The sequence below is a fragment of the Neophocaena asiaeorientalis genome, unplaced genomic scaffold (assembly GCF_003031525.2).
Source record: "Neophocaena asiaeorientalis asiaeorientalis breed wild unplaced genomic scaffold, Neophocaena_asiaeorientalis_V1.1 scaffold67, whole genome shotgun sequence".
NCBI lineage: Eukaryota > Metazoa > Chordata > Mammalia > Artiodactyla > Phocoenidae > Neophocaena > Neophocaena asiaeorientalis.
In genome coordinates, this window is record NW_020173731.1 from 4,828,591 (window position 1) to 4,848,632 (window position 20,042).

Genomic DNA, 20,042 nt, shown 5'->3' on the forward strand with positions numbered 1-20,042 from the left:
TCCCATGATCAGTAACTCCACGTTAATGGCTTAGTCTTTGAAAACTGTTATGTTGCTGGAAGAAGAAATCTTGCCCATCAGTCCTAATGGATGTTTAGCTATCACGCACATTTGACATAAATTTATGACTTTGCCTGATCTCAGTGTAATACATTCCAAAGGGGCAAAGAGCACACGAAAAGTTATGGAGTCTCCATCTTCTACACTGAAGCGTGCAATGAATTACATACTATTTGGCCGTGAAATTCACAAGCCATAGAAACCACACCATTAGCAATGTGTACAGTGGTAAACAGCAGGTGATGAGAATGATATAAAACAAAACAGACTGTGTATGTTGGCACTGCTGCCAATAAAGCAATCATTAAATGCATTCAGATGCATCTACGCCAGGTAAGCTCTTTGAGGGCAATTGCTATGAATTCTACATACCTGTCAGGATACTATATACAGCCCAGTTTCTATGGCGTTTATTCAAAGACGCTGGGAAAGGGTTACTCTGGGTAAATTCAGACCTTTTCTCAATATAGAATTTGGTCAACATGCATTCTGAACAGCAAAATTTCACAGTCTTTTCCTACACTAATTGCCACCTCAGCAAATGCAGGATTAAGTATAATGGATTATAAGAAGTTAGAAAGGAAAGATGGAAGAAAAGAAGGAAGGTAGAAAAAAGGTGGGTGTGGAGTACTTGAACATTTATGTAAAGAGTGGACCTAAAACTAACCTGAGGTTACCCTGAATTATTAGCTTATGCTATAGAAACTTAAATGAAAAAATAAAAGAAACCAGCAAGGGAAACTCAAAGATTCTTTGTTTTTTCACTTTACTGCATATACACGTCCATCTTAAACAATCTGTGTGCTTATATCCAATAAGAAAGCATTGTTTTGCGAGGCTATTTGGGTTCTATCAGCGTGTAAAGGTCGGACAACTCAACTTTAGCAGAGTTAGCTTTCAGGTGAATAATTGCTTCTTTCAGGTTGTGAGCATTTGAATTTTCCAGAAATGTTTCCCAAAAAATGAAAACTAAGAGAGTCCTAGGACAGCGTCCTTCAGAAGTTTTATAGTATCAAGGTTTTTGGAGGAAGAGTATCCTTGTCGATTATCAACACAATGATTCCAAGCAGGTCAGTTTATGCTGAGAATATTATATAACAGAACCCACTTCACCTCCATTATACTGACAATGATCTTCCTTACTTCAACCTTGTGCTTCTTAGTAAAGTTGAAAATACTGAGCCAAGAACAGACAGTGACAATGCCAGAGACTCAGATGTACCTATAGGTGCCTTCAGACAACATCAGCCACCCAGGCTAAAGTCCTGGTTTAAAACATCCCAACATGAATGAATCTCAAAAACCATATGCTGAGCAAATGAAGCCAGATCAAAAGGGCACCTACTGTATTATTCAACTTACATGAAATTCTAAACTGGGCAAGTCATCTCTAAAGATATAAAAACAGATCCGTGGTTGCCTTGGGGTGGGAGATGGGGATACTTTTGCAAAAGCCTAGGAGGAAACTTTCTAGGGTTTTAGAATTGTTATCTATCTTTATGGGGGTGGTAGTTATACAAATGTATACATTAATTAAAAGTCACTGAACCGTTGACTAAAAATGTCTGCATTTTATTGTACGTAAATGATACTTCAATAAGGTTGATTACAAAGTGAACCAAAAACATAACAAAGCAGAAGAAAAACCTCTCAAGACCTCAAAGGAAATACACTGTTTTCTTCCAGGGCACCAGATTGGAAATGAGGCATTGGTCTGTTCTACCCTCAGATTATCCCTAGGATTATCTAGTCTATTTTAAAGCACTAGAGTCCCCTATCAGGAAAACTCACCCCATGTTTAATTACTTTGATTTCTTCTCTGCCTCTTCTCCCAACACAGTGAAGCCATTCACGGAAGAAAAGCCAGCTTTTTCCAACTTTGCGTCATCACATATTCTTTCCAAAGCTATTATTTATGGAATAAAATTTGGCTACACTTTGTAAAAATCTAGGTTTTTAAGCCTTACAAACCTTAACAGTTAACCTATTGCCTCCATTGGAATTTGGAAAAAAAATTATTTTGAAAATGAGTAGTTGAGATTTGACATTTTTGTTTTTTGTGATTTTCTCTTCCCCTAAGAGAGAAATGAGTAGGAATGAGAAACACATACATAAAGAAAAAACAAATTATCTTGCTGCCTTTGCGTGGTTATAATTTATAGGAGGCCCTTTTCAACAATAATCTATTATCAGAAGCAATAAAATATAATCTCCATGAAGGCCAGGCCAGGATATTTGTCTCTTTTTCAGCAGATTGCAATACAAACCACATTCATGGCTATGCTTCTTGATGATCTTTGTAATACTGTAACAGTTGACCATTTCCTCATGCCTCTTTACCTTAACTTAAACCTGGTTTTTCACTAATGACCTCACATTTCCTTCTCTAACACTTGGTTGTGGGCCTCTTTTCCAACTCCAACGCCAACTCGCATTTCACTCTGGAACCAAAGGAAGACTCACACCTTCCTCCTTTTTAGTGATACCTCAACATCATTACCATATTGTGATCACCCTGAAGAATAGCCAGACAATTGTTATTTCAGAGCCATCTGACAGTTTGTAGCTCTAAAAATTAACTAAGGACCGCATTTGTCAAAAATATCCTAGTTTAAGATTTTGCTAATACAGCAACAGTAATTCCGAAGTCATTTATGACAATCAGTGTGGGAAGCACCCTCCTTTGGGAAGATCCTTTGCCATACAATACTCTTTCCCTGTCAGGTAATAAGGAAGCATGGCCGTGGAAAGTAACCTTTTCTGGAAAGAAATACTTGGCTTCAAGAAGGCTTGAAGTTCATACATTTTTCTTGAATTAGATCCCCCATTAATTACTTTATCCACAAAGAGGTAATTATCAGAGTTATGTAAACAATTAAGGAGATGCTACTCCACATTCTTTCAGCTTGTTGACCTTTCTCACTTTATTTCATGTGGCTATCTGAAACATCAGTGATTTACATGCCTTTCTTTTTTTTTTTTAACAGATTTCTGTGTGTGTGTGTCCCCATGATGAAAACATCATTAAAGTAAAATATCATGAATAGACTCTTAAGAAGCAGAGTCTACTTAAAGTCCTGGAAAATGTGAAAGCACTAATATTGATGGACAACTCTACACTCTGAAGGTTACTGCAAATTTTGTTGATCTCTATTTTGTCTAGGAGTTTTTCAGATTTTCTACCATGATCATTTGTTAGTTTTATAATTACATAATAAAGGCATTACATCATACAATCTTTTGTTATCCATTGCAGAACATCCACTCATTCAGACAATCCACAAAGATTCATTTTTAAGTCTACTATATGCCAATAATGTACCGGCCTCTCAGATGCTAAACCATGCTAAATGCTGAAACAGACATACTCAGTTCGGGCCCTCCTGGAACTTATTACCTACAGAAGTGCCTTCGTTGTAAATGGTCAGGTCTCAGCCAATGCTATTATCATCAGCAGGTGACCAAATGATAGAGCTTGCTTTCTAAACAAGCTCCACACTCTGCTTTCAACATTTTTGCTTTCCTTCAAGGCACATAATCCAGTGGTCAATTTCTCCCAGTTAGTGAGGTTTGGGGAAAATTTACCCAGTGAAGAATTCCTTGTGGCCTCACTCTTTCCTCACACTCTCCTCTGTGCTCTTGAGCTAAAGAGACCTGGATTAAAGTCACTTGCTCTAACCTTATTATTTTAAAATAGGGCTGCTCCTGCTTTGAGGATTTCCACTGGACCAGCAAGGTAGCAAAGCAGCACTGAATCAGAAGCAGGTAAATTTCAAAATGACAGCTCTAAAAATATCCAAGGAAGTTCTAAGTGGTGGTCTAAGGAAGTTGCAACTTCTTCCTCGTTTGCAAAGGGCTGAGGAGGACCTGCCTCCTAGAGCCGCTGGGTGGGCTGAAATGACATCGGTGTGTTCGAGCTGCTGGCACCTAATGAGCAGTGAATGACCCCATCTTCCTTCCTTTGGTGAGCCTGTTCCTGGAGGTACACAGGATATGAGACAAAGACCCCACCAGCTAGGAGTTTCCACCCCACAGTCTCGCCCAAACAGGGCAATGGCAGGAGGTCTGAGACTGGACCCGGCTGTGGGCGTTGGGTTCAGGAGGTGAGGCTGCTGGTCCAAGGGATGGGCACCCAGTGTGTGAGCTCTGCAGCTGGGTGACTAAAGCTTGCTCCATGCCAGCTGGGCTTGAATCAGAGCTAATGGCCTGCTAATAGTTTTCAGAGCTTTGCCTTGAGGTGTGGAGAGCTGTGTGACTCACTGAGAGTCCTGTGACTCACTGCTGTGCGAGCTGGGGCGACTGGAGGCTCTTCCATCCACCACCCTCTGCTCTCAGCGCCTTTTTTATTTTTTGCCGTACACGGGCCTCTCACTGTTGTGGCCTCTCCCGTTGCAGAGCACAGGCTCCAGACCTGCAGGCTCCGGACGCAAGGCTCAGCGGCCATGGCTCACGGGCCCAGCCGCTCCGCAGCATGTGGGATCTTCCCGGACCGGAGCACGAACCTGCGTCCCTTGCATCGGCAGGCGGACTCTCAACCGCTGCGCCACCAGGTAAGCCCAACTATATACTTTTAAGTATATTTTTATCGTGAAAAAGGGAGAAAAATCATTATATCCCAGCTGAATGGCTAAAAGGAAAGAGCTAAACAGTATCAAATATTGGCAAGGATGTGGAACAACCAGGACTTTAATACATTCCTGGTGGGAATTATTATTTCCACAGTCATTTTGGAAGGAAAATAGCTTGGCAGGATAATCGGAAGCTGAACATATGCATATATTCAATTCCATTCCATGTATATGCCGAACAGAAGTTTATGTATATTTTTACCAACAGATCTGTATATAAAGGTTCATAATAGCACTAGTTTTGATAGCCCAAAACTGATAATAACTTAAATCAATAACAAAATAAGTTGTAGTGTCATCACAGACTGGAATACTGTATAGCAGTGAAAATAAATGGACGATCGCCAGGGAAGTCATGCACAAACCTCATAAATATAATGTTAAGAGACAGAAACCAGAGTCAAAGAGTACATACTACGTGATTCCAGTATGTAAAGTTGAAAAGCAAACAACATTCATCTGTGGTGTTGGAAGCTAGGGTGGTGGTTACCCTTGAGTGACTGCAGGGGGGCACTTCCAGAGTTGCAGTGATGTTCTGATTCTTTGCCAGGTGCTAGTTTCGTGGGGTTGCTTATCTTGTGAAATGTCATCGAGTGGTATGCTTACGATGGCACGCACAACAGGCAAATCCATGAAAACACTTTACGGAGAAACTGCTTGAACACAACCAAAGAGTATGGGATGCAGAAGAGAGGAAAAGCTTGGTATGGGTTTGGGTTTCAGGGTTTCTTTAAAGCCCGTGGGAGAAATTCAGATAAAGATGGAAAATAGCATTTTAGCTCCTGGCAGAAAGTGGAAGTTTCAACTCCAGAACCCCTGTCCTGGGCCAGAACCCTTTACAGCTCTTTATTCTGAAGTAGGTGTCAGGCCAGATCTCAGGGAAAGGCCAGGGGACAGGATGAGGGCGGGAGACAGGAGGGAGGGTGGGCTGTCCATGCCCTGCCACTGTGACATCAAAGGGGACGACAGGATGAGGGCAGGAGATAGGAGGGAGGGTGGGCTGTCCATGCCCTGCCACTGTGACATCACAACCCCAGCAGGTGGTGGCCCAAGGAAAAGACCTTGTCAAACCAGGTGTCTGACTCTGGCAGAGATCCCCATCCAAGTTTATTCTTTCAGAGCCCCAGTTTCCCTCTCTGTCGAACGTGAAAGTAGATGAACTAAGCAAATTGATGGTAAATACTTATTAATCCTTTCTTTTTAAAGTATGGAAACATAAACTTGGTTACAGAAAACTATTTTTAATGCATTTGTTAAGAGAACTTACAGTTCCACTGATGATTTACATGCGTTTCTCAGATCAATGTTTCTTGCCATCGCCATTTCCCCCTTCCTTCCTCTCTAATTCGTTGTTGTCCATGGCAGCTTTAAAACTGTCTTAAGTTTCATAACGGCTGATTGGTGGCTCATCCAGAAGGTAAATGCAAGGAAATTCATCCCCCTCCACCAAGACAAGGAAGATAGATTATCTCCTGAAAGAAGTGGTAAATGGTACTTCCCCCAGATGCTCTGTACAGTTTAGGAACTGCCCCTGCTATGTAGTTAAAGCAGCAAAATTAGGATGCCTGTGTCACAGGTGATAGTTTAAACCAGACCTAAGGAATCATATGCTCTGGAGATTCCAGAAAATTAGGTGGACTGTTTTCTTTGAATTATCACACCTATCCTGTCTGAAGTTATACTCTCTCTTCCTCCCCATCCTCACTGCCATTCTTTTCCAAATTTGAAATACCTGTTTGCAACAATGAGACACAAACTTGGACCTTATAAGAGATGTAATTCAAGTGAACACGAGGAGTTCTGTGACAGATTGTAAGGTTCAAGTTGAGCAACAGGTGTACATTTTAGGCTTTTGTGTATTCAGAGAAACTTGTAGTTGAGGTATTCAGATTTTATATCAACATTCTATCTTTTGGGCTTCCCTGGTGGCGCAGTGGTTGAGCGTCTGCCTGCTGATGCAGGGGACGCGGGTTCATGCCCTGGTCCGGGAAGATCCCACATGCCGCAGAGCGGCTGGGCCCGTGAGCCATGGCCGCTGAGCCTGCACATCCGGAGCCTGGGCTCCACAACGGGAGAGGCCACAGCAGTGAGAGGCCCGCGTACCGCAAAAAAAAAAATTCTATCTTTTTAAAATAAATTTATTTTATTTTATTTTTGGCTGTGTTGGGTCTTTGGTGCTCTGCACAGGCTTTCTCTAGTTGCGGCGAGCGGGGGCTACTCTTCATTGTGGTGCACAGGCTTCTCATTGCAGTGGCTTCTCTTGTTGCGGAGCACGGGCTCTAGGCACACAGGCTTCAGTAGTTGTGGCACGCGGGCTCAGTAGTTGTGGCGCACGGGCTTAGTTGCTCCATGGCATGTGGGATCTTCCCGGACCAGGGCTCGAACCCGTGTCCCCTGCGTTGGCAGGCGGATTCTTAACCACTGCACCACCAGGGAAGCCCCCAAAATTCTATCTTAATACCAAACAATCTAAAGGGTATGCTTGCTGTTGTGTCCTAGGGTTTGTCAATGAGAAATTGGGCATCAGAAACCACAGACTGAGGAACAGGATTGAAAGTCAAAAATCCCACCTACTGGCACCCCAGAGAACAAAGAACAACACCTGCAGAATATTTAAAGCCGAGACCACCCCCTACACCACCATCTCCAAAGGAGAGGGGAGGGGAATGGTTAGATCTCAACAAACAACCAATTTAAAAGAACACAAACCAGCACAACACTTAAGTTCACCATGTCTTGGTTCCAATATTTATTCTATTGACAGGTTAGGAATACTAGGATAAATAAGTAATATCTTCTTTTACAGAAAATTGTAATGATACTACTGAGTAGGATTAAACACTCTGAGGATTTCACAGAAACGTCAGAATTTAAACAGACAGTAGCCAGAGTCCTCGTGGCCAGTGTGAGTGACTGTCTCACAGCTATAAATGCTCTGGGCCCGATTTCTACAAACATCTGCATGACAGAAACAATGCCATTAACATCTAATAATGCTAAAGCCTAGGCATCACCTGGCTTCAAATGCATCTCCACTGATTGTGGTTTTCAACCACAAGAAAAGGAAAATGGAATATTCTTTGGCTCTTCCGGCCTAGAAAAAATTCCTGACCTAAGTCACTGAGCAGAGAATCCTAACCCTTCAGAAGCTGGATTCTGTTTCTGCTTTCTTCCTGTGACATTATAACTGAGTTTGCAACAGAGGACGTGCGTTAATGCTTGGGTGCCAAGGGGAAGAGGCCTTTTCTGTTGGCACAAAACTGCACTCAGTCCAGGCTGGCACAATTCTGTTCTCCCGGGGCTGACAACCTCTTCTGGCCACCTGAATACTTTGCAAGACACTGCACGTGCTGATATGATAGACACACCACCCACCCCGCCGCAAATTCTCAGAAACCAGATCTGAGGAAAGTCATGAGAAAGTCACAGTGGTGGTGTGTGGCGCAAACGTCAGAAGAGCACAACGCCTAGTTTTGAAACGAACGCCTTGCACATGGTAATTCCTGTACAGAACAGCATATTTGCTAGAAAGCACAACCCTAGCCATCGCACAGCTTCACAAAATGCCATTCTCACCCCACGTCCCCTACAAGTGACAGTGGCAGCGGCAGCAGAGGAGGTGGCCCCACCCCACCCACCCAAGGTACAGATGATGCTTCTGCATGAATCCTAATGGTGGGAGGCCTGGTTTTTGCAGAATCCAGATGAAAGGCAGGCAGGACCCTGACCAGGGGCCATCTGGAGAATCCAAGGAAGGCCAATATGTTAAGGCCTAAATTCTGGAGTTAAGGAAAAAGATGCCCTTGTTGCCCTGGTCCAAAGTCCACTCTGGGGTAGAGTGGAAAGTCACCGAGGGCCCTCCCACCTTGATGGTTCTTTGCTGCTGGGATTCAAGAGGTGCACAGGAAGTCAGATCTCCAATGGCTTCAGGGTTTCTGATGTAAAAGGAGGATTCGATGAGGACTCCGCAGTTGCCCCATACCACGGCCGCTTAGCTCTGCAATGTTCCCTCTTTTATCTGTTGGATAAAAAGGTTTCTCTCATCTTCTGGAGTCCTCCCGTTCTGAGCCCGGACAATGCATGTGGGCCGGTGCAGGTTGAGCATGTATATCAAATGCTGCTTCTCATTCTTGAGCTCCTCAATTTGGGCCTTCAGTTCGGCATTCACACTCTCCAGCTTCTCTGACTCCTGGGGGACAAGCAGCAGAGGGATTAGGAAGGGAAGCCACGGGCCAGTGAGGAACGGGGTGGCCTGCTGGCGGCCCCTGGGTGGCAAGGGGTAACCGCTGGGACACGTCGGGACTCATCAAGCTGGAGGTGGCCGCTGGCTCCCTGCTACAGTGCCCCACAAAGCCGGGACAGCAGCATTAGGTTTGGGAGAATCCAGAGCCTGGAGAAGCCTTTGAACTTGGAGGCTCCTTCAGAGAGGCCTTGAGTTTCCACTCAAGGTTGAGGCAGGTTGTGACCCTAATAGTAACGAAACAGCAATAGAAGCAATGGCAAAGAGATCTCCTTTACATAAGTACAACAGCCCATGGGCAGGTCTTCTGGACCTGAAAGGGCCTTGGGGACTGGAAGGCAATCCAGACTCATGGCACTTAGTCTTCTGTGAGTCACTGATTTCACTGAGAAGCTCATCTCCCCAGAAAGAATGCACATAGCAATAAACAAAATGTCTTAATTTTCACTGACCCCCTGAAGCAATTGACAGAACCCTTGGGGACCTGTGGAACCTGGGTGAAGACTCTGCCCTGGCCTGTCTACACTTGGGAGAGGGGACACAGCCACTGGGAAGACTGCATCACGGCCTGCTCCAGCTGCCCGCAGATGCCGTTGCCACTGGCGCTTCTCCCTTCTGGAAGGGGAGCCGGCTGAATGCAGCTGGGAGCACAGGCTATTGGATGCACCAAAGAGAAGGGCTGCAGAGTTAAGAACGAGAGAGAAAGTGTAACCTCTGCCTGTAGATTAAGGAAATAGCTTGTTTGAAGAGATTAATTAAAGGCTTTTCACAGTGAGCCAGATGAGAGGTGGCAGCTTTCTTTCCTGAGGAAAATGGGCAACTGAGCCTCTTTCACTGGACTGATGTATCCCGTACCCGGAGGCTTCTGGACGTGTATGGACCGGCCGAGGGGGAATATGGGCACCAGACGATCTTGTGGTTTTTAATTCACACACCTGCTTCTTACACACCCAAAGTCACATTCATTGTGCTAACAGCTTTGCTACTTCGTCGTTCTGCAACTGGCATTTCTGCTACCAGCTACAATGCCCTTCCTGGGAAAGCACTTCTGGGCGGGGGCTTTCAAACTCCCCTTCCTCACGTGACGTGAGGTTGGCGGGGGACAGGCGTGAGCAAGAGGAAGGAGCAAGGCACACAGGCACTCACCTTCTGCAGGCACTCTGTCTTCTCCTTCTTCTTGTTTCGGCACTTGGCAGCTGCAATCTTATTTCTTTCCCGTCGCCTCTTTTTCCTTTCATCTTCTTCAGGGGCTACCTGTAAAATTCAAGAGGCACAAGCTTAATGGGAGGCTAGAAATTCAATCCACCTCAAATACACTGCCTTTTATTTCCAGCTAAAACTGACAAACCGGGGCAGCCCTAAAGAATTTGGGAGAAGTAAAGCCCTAGACTTTTGCATGCAACCTCTACACACACACACACACACACACACTCAAGAATGAATAATGAAAAATCAAAGAACAGTTAAAATTATATTGGCAATATTAGTAAATTAAATTTATTTTACTTTTAAAAAACATTTGGATTTTAAAATAGGAGTTTGATATTCAAAGTGATAACTATTGGTTATCAACTAGAGCAAGAAACAGATTTTGTCCAGTAAATATGTCCTTTCACCTTGCCACCCATTCCCCCTGCCTCTTCTTCGATTCATCTCTATCTTCACCTGGAACATCATCATAGCACCTCCTTCCTAAATTCGGGAGAAGCCCGTGCAGCTCCTGGAGAAGAGGAACCCAAGCCTATTCCCCAACCAAAGTGGCGTTATCAGCCCATGGCTTGGTGCCACCTGTGGGTGGAGAACTAGAACCATCCATTGATTCATCCAACAAGTTGATATTGATCTCTTCCTCTGTGCCCCACCCTGAGCCAGCCCTGCGATCCTCAGAGAACAAAACCCTGTCCTGCTTTACCATCTGGTCCTCTGTGAAGTTCACTCTGATCCTGACTTTGCCTAAGGACTGATGGGGAGCCAGCAAAGTCTGGCTGCTGGACTTGGCTCAGAGACCAGAGTCCAGCGGGAGTGAAGCACTCACAGTGAGCAGAGTGGGTGATGCTTTAGGCCACTAATGTCAGAACTTTGTCATGTCACTTGTCACTGCTCCAGACAGCAGGAAAGGCCATGGGAGCCTCACCGCAAATCAAAGAGATCCTGGGACGCCACGATCACCTCACCTCTGACTTTGGATTAGATGACACTGACTTAAGGTTGGGCTGAGATGGAGGCTTTACAACATAGGGAAACAAAGCCCAAGGGGGAAATACGATGAGAGGCATTTCTACCTTTTATGTCTTGGATCCTAGAACCACAAAGGCGGACATTGGGTTTAGACTATACCTTTGAATCTCAGCTTCACTGCCTATTAGCTGTGAGACCTTGTGCAAGTTACTATGCTCTTTTGAGCCTCAGTTTCCTCATTTGTAAAATGGGATCAATAATCTTACCTACCCAGTAGGGTTGTGAGGAGGGTCAAATTAGTTAATCTATGTAAAGCCCTCTGCACAGGGTTTAGGTGCTATGGAAGCTTTAGGTATTATCATCATTAACCTCATCATCAATGTCTTCATTAAGAATTCAGCAAGTCTAGAATTTCCTTTGCAACTAACTCTACAGATACTTTTGGACAGGGGGGGAGGATTCAAAGTATTCTCATAAAAGGAAGTACTTGAAAGTAGAGCAAATCTCAGAGTCACAAACTGTCAGACATGGAAAAGCCTTTCTAAAGGCCATTTAGATCCATCCCCTCACTTTATTGATGTGCAAATGAGGCACAGAGTGGCCAAAAGTAATGTGCCAAGGGAGGCCCAGGAATCACCAGCTCGTGGTCAGCAGACCAGTAGGCTACAACACTGGATGTAAAACCCAGGCCTGTGGCTCCCGGCCCTGTGTCCTCTCTTGGCCACAGCTGCCTCATTCCACCATGCTGCATTCCCAGAGGTGCCTGGGATCTGGGGGGGAGGCTTACGCTGCCCAGATACACAGGATGCCTGTGGGTTTCACAGGCTCAGTGCCTTAAGTTGAGAATTACAGCCACCAAGGAGACCAGAACATTCAGCTAGGTCATTTGGTGCACTCTCTTCCCAGTAGAAAAATCTACTTGTTAAACTGACCTAAGATCAGAAGGTCACTTGATGAACAAAAAAATCACAGTACATGAGTTGGATGACTTTAAGACTGCTTCCGTGAAGCTGGCTGCCTGCTTCTTGCTCTGGAGAACCCTCCAAATATCCCTCCAAAATGTTTTCCTTCCTTCCATGGCACCCCACTACTTCCACTGCATCCTGTAATTTCAAGATTTAATTAGAAAAAAAATTTTTAATTTTTTCCTTGAGTGTCCCATGTTCCCACCCTGCACTTTCTAGTATTAGACTGGGCACCAGTGACTTGCCCTGAGGTTAACTGGGGGTACAGCCAATGCCCCTAATGCTGCCTTAAGGATATAGCATCATATAGTAGTCCTGCCTACCATTCACTGAATGCTAACACTCAGCCAGGCCCTCTGCTAGACCCTTAACAAATGCCATCTCATTTAACCCTCAGATCAGTTCTATACAGGAGTCATTATTTACCCACCCCCCATTCATAGAATCATAAAGGTTCCTAACCAACTTCCTTTAAAACTCAGTTCTTTTCTGGCCAGGTCCACTACCTCTTGCCTAAAGGCAGTGACCATGCCAGTTAAGTGAGCGTGAAACACTCCCATCTTTCATCCATGAGGGGGAGGCCGACAAAACAGCTGAGACCTCAGCTCTGAAGTTCTCGAACCACCACAGCATTGCCAGCAAGCACCTCCCAAACTTCTCACCATGACTGTTACTCCAGGTGTCTTATAAAAGGCTGCCGAGTGGAGAACAGCACAAGCGTCAGAGACAGAAGTGAACTTGGAGCAGAACCTGTACCAAGGCTGTGAGCATGGCCGACTGGTCTTTGCTCCACAGCCTGGCCACCTGGGTTCTCGTAGTGATGAAAACAATCACCACACTCTCTGCGTCTTCAGAACAACTGGACACAGAAGGTGATCTCATACAGACAGACTCATGGCTTTCAATACCATCCATACGCTGATGGCTTCCAACTCTGTATCTCCGGCCCCGACTCTCCTCTCAGCTCCAGACCCACGTATCCAACTGCCTCCTTCACACCTCCACTGGGGCATTGAACAGGATGGACGCCTGCTCTTGTCCCACCCAATGTCCTGCAGTCCCAACCTCAGCAGCAAATAGGCTCTCCATCTTTACTGCTGGCCAGGCCAGAAATTCTGGAGTCACCATTGACTCCTGTTCGGAGTCATACCCGATGTATGACTCCGGGAAATCAGCTGTACCATCAAGACAGATCCAGAAGCTGACAACTTCTCGGCACCTCACGGCCCTCATCCCGATGCAGACCCTCTAGTGTCGGTACCCTGCTTCTGCCCTCGCTCGTACTGCCCATTCTCGACTCGACAGCCAGGGTAATCATTTAGGAATATCAGGTTAGACCATGTCGCTCCTCTGCTCAGAAACCCTCCCAGGGGCTCGCCACCTCACTCTGAGTACACGGCGTGTCTTTACAATAGCTTACAACACCCAACGTGATCTGGCCTCCACCCATGAGCTCAGTGCCTGCCTCACTCCCCACCCCACACGTGACCCCAGCCACTTGGCCCTCCTTGCTACTGGTCCTGTGCCCTCAGCACGCCCCTCTCTCAGTGCCCTTATTCTTGATCTTTTGCCAGATACCCATATGGCCCTTATCCGCTCCTCCTTCGAGTCTCTGCTCAAAGGCCATTCTATCAGTGAAGCCTCCCCTGAACTCCTGGTTTAAAACAGCAACCCCACTCCTGCCCCACTCCCCTGTCCCCCTTTGCTGCTTTATTTTTATCCTTTGCCTGTCTGTCTGTTATGGATTTACTTATCTTGTGTGTTGTCTGTCTCCTCCCAGTGGAAGGTAAGCTCCCTGTGAGGGCAGTGATTTTGTTTTATTCATGGCCGAAGCCCCCTGCCTAGAGCATGCCTGGCGCATGGTAGGTGTGCAATAAGTAAGTGCAGAAAGAAAGGGCACCCCTGGGAGAACCTACCTCGGCTTTGGTGACTGACATCTCGAGGGGTCTGCTGCTGACGGTGACTGACTCCAGCGCCGAGGACATCCGGTGGCAGAGGTGCTTGCTCTGGATGGCGAACCTCAGCTCTTCCTTGACAAAGGGTGTCAGGTTAGCAAAATCCTCAAACACCAGTGACCCAGGAGGGGACAGGCAGGGGACGATGGCAGAGGCACTGACTTCCGAGGCAGAGACCTGGCCTGGGTGTTGAAGCATCATTTTGCTGAAAGACACATCAAAACCCAAACTACTTCAGGGATTTGGGGGCATGGGATCAAGGACCCCCCCGCACCTGCGACCTCCAATACCTGAGCCCCACCCCCAGAAGAAGGTCCCATTAGCCCTCGGCCTTCTGCTTTGTTTTCATTTCACACCATCCTCATCTTGCGTAAAACAGGTTCTTAAAATACACAGCTCAGCGATGTGGATAAAATGCCTAGTTGAAGTTTATAAGGGGTGGCATTTCAGGCTATTCTGAATTCACAAGAGCTATTAGTATTGGCTGGTGTGCATATATGCAAATGTAGCCTCAAACAGTCCTGAAAGAGGAAGAGCGTTAAAAAAAAAAATCAGTGAGACTATTATGTAACCCCATTTGCAGTCTCCTTTTCAAAAAAAAAGAAAGAAAAACTTGGAAGGTATCTGAAATCAAGTTAAACCTATCAGTGAGTGGAAGTAAAAGCAAGGAGTGGGGGACCTTTGAATATATCTCTGAAGCTTCCCCCTTGGGAAGTTGGATCCAAGTCTTTGAGAATGAGGACAGTAACTGTAGCAGGTGCATTTCTTCGCCCCAGTTTGGCTGGGGTGTGGGAATTCAGGTCACAAGGGACTAGAGTAGCCCTTTCTTAAGGTAAAGGTTGGTGAAGCAAAAGACCTCAGAGTAAAGAAAAGTGAGGAGCTCAGAATTTGGACCTCTTTTGGGGAGTGTTGTTCAGCCCTGTGATGTTTGGAAGGGCTTGGGCTGGGCTCAGAGGGGGCCTGGGACTGGCTCTGGCACTAAGGAGTGGTGTGACCCGAGCTCTCTGAGTCTCAGCCTTTATGTGACAAATGTCTGGGAACTCCTACAGCACCGGGATGGAGTCTCCACTGTTGCTCTTTCCAGAGCCTGACCCAGCCCCTGGCACCGGCTTCTCCCAATGCCTGCTGACTGCTGGAGACTATCGGACTGAATACATGAAATGAGGAAGGGGCGGTTAAATCAAATGGCCTCTGAGGTCCCATCTATCCCCTATCCTTCTACAGCCCAGGGAAGACAAAGGGACAAAAAAAAAAAGCAAGCAAGAAAGGGCAGAAATAGTAATGGTTCCATGGTCCCAGTTTGGAATAGCCCTCCATAAATCTCTTCCTGCTGTATACTCCCTCCAGCAGCGGCCATCCCCCCTCATCCCTGCTTTCAGTTCTCCAGGGGCGATGAATGTGGGGATTCTCAGGGCAGGTGGTCCCCTTGGAGCATCTGTCTCAATCTGGGGACCTGAGGTCATTAGCTAAATCCAGACAGAAAAGAAGCCCTTTGGCAAGTCGCTAACATTTCACAAGTGCCTCCTTCATTCCAGAAACCTTATGTGCCTTATCTCACTTAATCTTCATGAGAACCCAGTTAGGTCCTAGTCCCATTTTATGGATGAAGTAACTAAAATTTAGACAAGCTAAATAATTTGCCCAAAGTCATATAAGTATGAGGCAGCGTCAGGATTTGGAATTAGGTTTGACTCCAGAACTCATGCCCTTAATTTACAGAACATAGAATATTATTCTAAATTGTAAAAGCAAACAAAAAGCCAGAGCAAACTTTTCCTGAGGGTTGGGAGTAGGCATGGGGATGGGTGAGGGTCCTGGAACTGAAGTGATGGAAGGGAGACTAAGCAAAGAGCCATGGGGAAAATGTGAATTCTGTACGGAATTCCTGAGCTTTCTCTGCCTGGGTGCACACTCAGATTGCTGCCTGCATTCAGGAATTCCCAGTCTGGGGTCAGAACATCAAGATTTGAGGCTCACTTCCTTATGCGTCATCATCTTACCTCCCGGAGCCTTCTCTCTCGTCTGTAAAAGAAGTCTAAAAACAATCACCCTATTTTCCCAGAGTTGTGCAAGGCATTGAAGAAATAATACCTGAATATGCCCTGAAAAATATAATGCAACTAGGAAATATGTTATTATTGGGCCTCCCAGAGATCTGTCCAGCCCAGGGCTGGCTCTCCAACAGATGCTCTGTGGGGTCCAGGTGGGTAGGTGGTTGGTCACTGTCTTTGATCTTAGACACTTCTGAATACAACACCCTGAATTCTACATCCCCCTTAAGATCCAAGATACACTGATGGTGGCAAGAATTCCGGGCCAATGAACACCACCATTGTTGACTCTTCAGAGAAACCCAGGAAACGTATGTGATTCTCTTCCCAAAGCCCTATGTCATGAGTCAGAACCGATATTCTTCTATCAGTTGAATCCTGTAATCTTAGGATGCAGGGAGGAGACTTTTCCGATAAACTCTGAGAAACCAGCTCTCCAAAGCCAGAGGCTTAAGATTCTCCCATGCAATTGTGTTTTCCCTCCCTTTCCAACGTTATTAAAAACGCAGTAGTTCAGGGATGGATTTCAGAGCTACCACTGGGCTGGCCTTTGTCTGAAGGACGGCATGGCTCCCTTCTGCACAGGCAGTTTGAATTCCACCACAGTCGAGCGTAGTTCCATTTCACCTCCCAAGTTTATTAATGAGCTTTCAGGGCTTGGGGTCTGCTGTGTGGGTTTTTTTTCCCCCTTCTTAGTGTAAAGTCAGCAGTCCTGATGAAAGAAACTGAAGAATGCCAGTGGTATGGAATGTTTTTCTGAAAAGCATTGGGTGGGCTTACTTGAGGATGGAAACAGGTTGTAAAAATGTTTAAAAGCCTTTCAGAAAGTAAAGCAGTTGTAACTGTAACGATTTGGGTTTTTCCTGCACTCAGCTAAAGTTCAGTTTCTTGAGATACTTTCCAGTTATTTGTTGCCTCATTCTCTTAAAATGTGATCAGCCTAGACTCAGGCTGTGCCCCTACAAGAAAAATGAAGGTAAACCTTCAGTTTTTAAGAAAGTTGAGACCCTTGAACATCCCCCTTTGAAGAAAAAATTTTAGAGGATTTTCTGAGCTGACTTTCTGTACTGACCTTAAAATTGTCTAGACTTATTACAAAGAACCTGCATTTTGCTTCTCATTATCTCTAATCAGAAATCGTGTCATATAATCGGTAGTTTCATCATTTTCAAGAAAGTGAAACTTTACTCATCTATTTCTTTAACTGGAAATTCAGCTCCCAGGTTTTATTTCCTAGTAGCTGCTACTACCTTGAGTTTTCACTTTTAATTTTCATCTCTTTCCACTAAGCACTGCTCATAAAACATCTTATAGTAGGTAGCCAGTTCTTTCACTAACTTCCTGTCTTGGTCTTTCTCCTAGCCCACTGGAAGTGGGTATATAGACACTGCAGTTGTAGGTGTAAGGCTAGACATCAGGACAGAGATGACGCTTGCAGGCCTTTCACTACCACTCACACGCTGAGCACCCGCTGGCATGCTTTCTGGACCTCAGTCACCTCATGTGTAAAATGAGACCAATACCGCCTGCCCCAGTTCCCTCCCAGGGCTGTCAGGAAGATCATATGAGATATGTGAAGGTGGATTTACACACATCCTAGGTAGCCATTATTACTGTGATTCCACTTTCCCCATTTCAGGGGGGCTCATAATGTTGCTGTCAATGAAGCTGAGCCCCACTAATGATGAATTAACCGGAACCCTCAAGAAATTCAGGTCAGTCACAGACAGCTTCTTTTGCACCTTGACCTCTGGGCTCTTGGTGCACCAGATCAATTCCACCCCACTATTTGCTGGCCCCAGCTTGTCCCCACTGGTCTTAAGTACTTGAGAAATGACCAGGTCTCACACATGAAACCGTTTCCGGTTCCTGTCGTGTCCTGGCTGTGTACTTCCTCCTCCCCAGGCCGAGTAACACTTGGAACCACTGACCCTGTCCCATGCCCAGCCCATTTGAAAAGGGAAGAAATCATGAGCTCTATCCAATGGGATAGAACACCCAATATTAGAGTCGTCCAGGTCAGATCTTCATTTTGTAATTGAGTAAAATGGGGTCCAGGAAGGTAAAGTGACTTGCCCAAGGCCATAAAGCTGGCGAGTGGCCCAGCCCAGGCCAAGCTGTTGACCATCCTGCTCATTTTGCTTCATCACTAACAGAGATTCAACACCGCGAGGATCAACCAACGAGGCAAATGGAGAACAGAGCCATTGGCCAGGTAGATGAAGGGTCAATAGTCCTAGGAACCTGTACCCACCACAGAGGAGGCTTTGATAGGACTAAGACAGGGAGGGAGTATAGAAGAAAGGGGACAATGGGGAGAAAAGACCAAGAGGGGGAGAGAGAATGGTGGGGTTAAGATAGGAAGGATCTGGAGGCTCCAATAACTGCCACAGGTGCTGGGTACTGTATATTAGTCACACTGTGCCTCGGGTGCTGCCTGCGGTGTTACCTCTGAAACCACCCAGACAATAATAACACTAAAACCCACCCCCACCCCAGTCTTCATCCAGGATATCCTCAAAGCAGTAGCATTATTCTACAACAAATGCTACATGCAAAACAGGGGGACAGTTATACCAATTTCTCCTTCATTTAAAGTTAAGAGACAGAGGCCCCAAACATGTGACCGTCACCCACACTGAAACAAGTGCATTAAGAGAGCACCCAGATTTTCTAGCACCCAATTTTTTTTTTTCTGCCTCCATCAAGGGATTAGCAGCTCCTTTATTTGTAAGAAAGCATGTGCGATTTGGAAATGAAATTAGGGAAAAGAAAATAGAAGGAAAGGAAGTGATTCGATCAGAGGAAAAGAGGGTGGGGGGGGGGGAGCAGAGAAGGAGAACCATTCCAGTGGAAAGAACGTGGGGAAGGGAAGAGATGCCCCACAAAGAAGTCCCTTTTCCCCCACTGCCTCGGAGGCCGGCCAGTGACGTCCAAGCCCCCTCATTCAAGTCACTCAAGTCCCCTCATCGGTCCCTTGTCTTTCAGTTACACCCTCCCAGAATCTGAAAACCTTCGTCCAGACAGGACCGTAATGGTTGTCCAGTCCAACCACCACCTCGTGCCCGCAAACAGGCAGAGGGGCCAGGAGTGTCTATATGCCCACATTTCCCAGCTGGGTATATTGGTGAGGCCCAGGACATCAAGTGCAGTGTAAGCTCTCAGGGTCCTGCCCCCTAGACCACAGAGCCAGTCTCTCAATTACCTGAACTGGCTTCGCACTGTCGCTTCCCCCCACGGTGGGTCTCCCCGATGGAAAGCAGAGAAATCCGCGAAACGCCAGAGGAAGAGCCAGAGCTTGAGTCACAGGTACTAGAGAAAAGCGTGTGAGAAACTTGGGACAGGAAGTCTCCGGCCCAGACACTGGGCATCTGTGCCGGGAGCCTCTCTGCCTTCTGCCCTAGGGCAGCCACATGAGCGCGCGCCACCTCTGTAAACTTACCCAACTAACTTTCGCTCCGGGCTACCGGCGCTGTCCTGCCTCCCGGCGCTCCGGGGCGGGCAGGGCGACCCCCAGCGGCCGCGCGCGCGACCCCGGCTCGCCCGCTCCTTCCCCATTCATTCCGTTCCGCCCCTGGGGCAGCCCTTCCGCGAGCACCGGCCTCCGCGCCTCTCGGGAAGGCTGGGCTCGCGAGTGGCAGTGCCCGCGCACTGAGCAAGGGATGGAGCCGGTCGGCGAGCCCGATAGGCTCGGACACCCTGAGCACCCACCACCCGTCGACCGCTCCCAGGGGTTAGGTAAACGCAAGGGCGGAGAGGAGCTGTGGTCCGACGCCAGTGGAGGAGCGGGAGCCCGATCTCTCGGTTGCCAGGAGCATTTCGCGCCCCAGGGCAAAAGAGAAAGTTCTTTGCGATAAAGTTTCTAAAGCGCCGAGAAGCAGTGGTGGCTGGGAGAAGTTCAGCCAGAGTTCTTTCGAAGCCAGAGGCGGGGGGCAAGTGTCGGGGGTGGGCGCAGGGGCCGCCGA

The 20,042-nt window shown here is 46.6% G+C and overlaps 1 protein-coding gene across 1 annotated transcript; it reads right to left on the minus strand.

Moving 5' to 3' along the window:
- Nucleotides 1–7,408: 7,408 nt before the first annotated feature.
- On the minus strand, nucleotides 7,409–19,336 carry ATF3 (activating transcription factor 3). The gene is made up of 4 exons (XM_024751026.1): nucleotides 19,283–19,336; nucleotides 13,988–14,231; nucleotides 10,075–10,182; nucleotides 7,409–8,877 (listed from the first exon to the last, which is right to left on the minus strand). The coding sequence occupies exons 2-4, from the start codon at nucleotides 14,225–14,227 to the stop codon at nucleotides 8,680–8,682; spliced, it is 546 nt and encodes a 181-aa protein (XP_024606794.1). The 5' UTR covers nucleotides 14,228–14,231; nucleotides 19,283–19,336; the 3' UTR covers nucleotides 7,409–8,679.
- Between the last annotated feature and the right edge of the window lie 706 nt (nucleotides 19,337–20,042).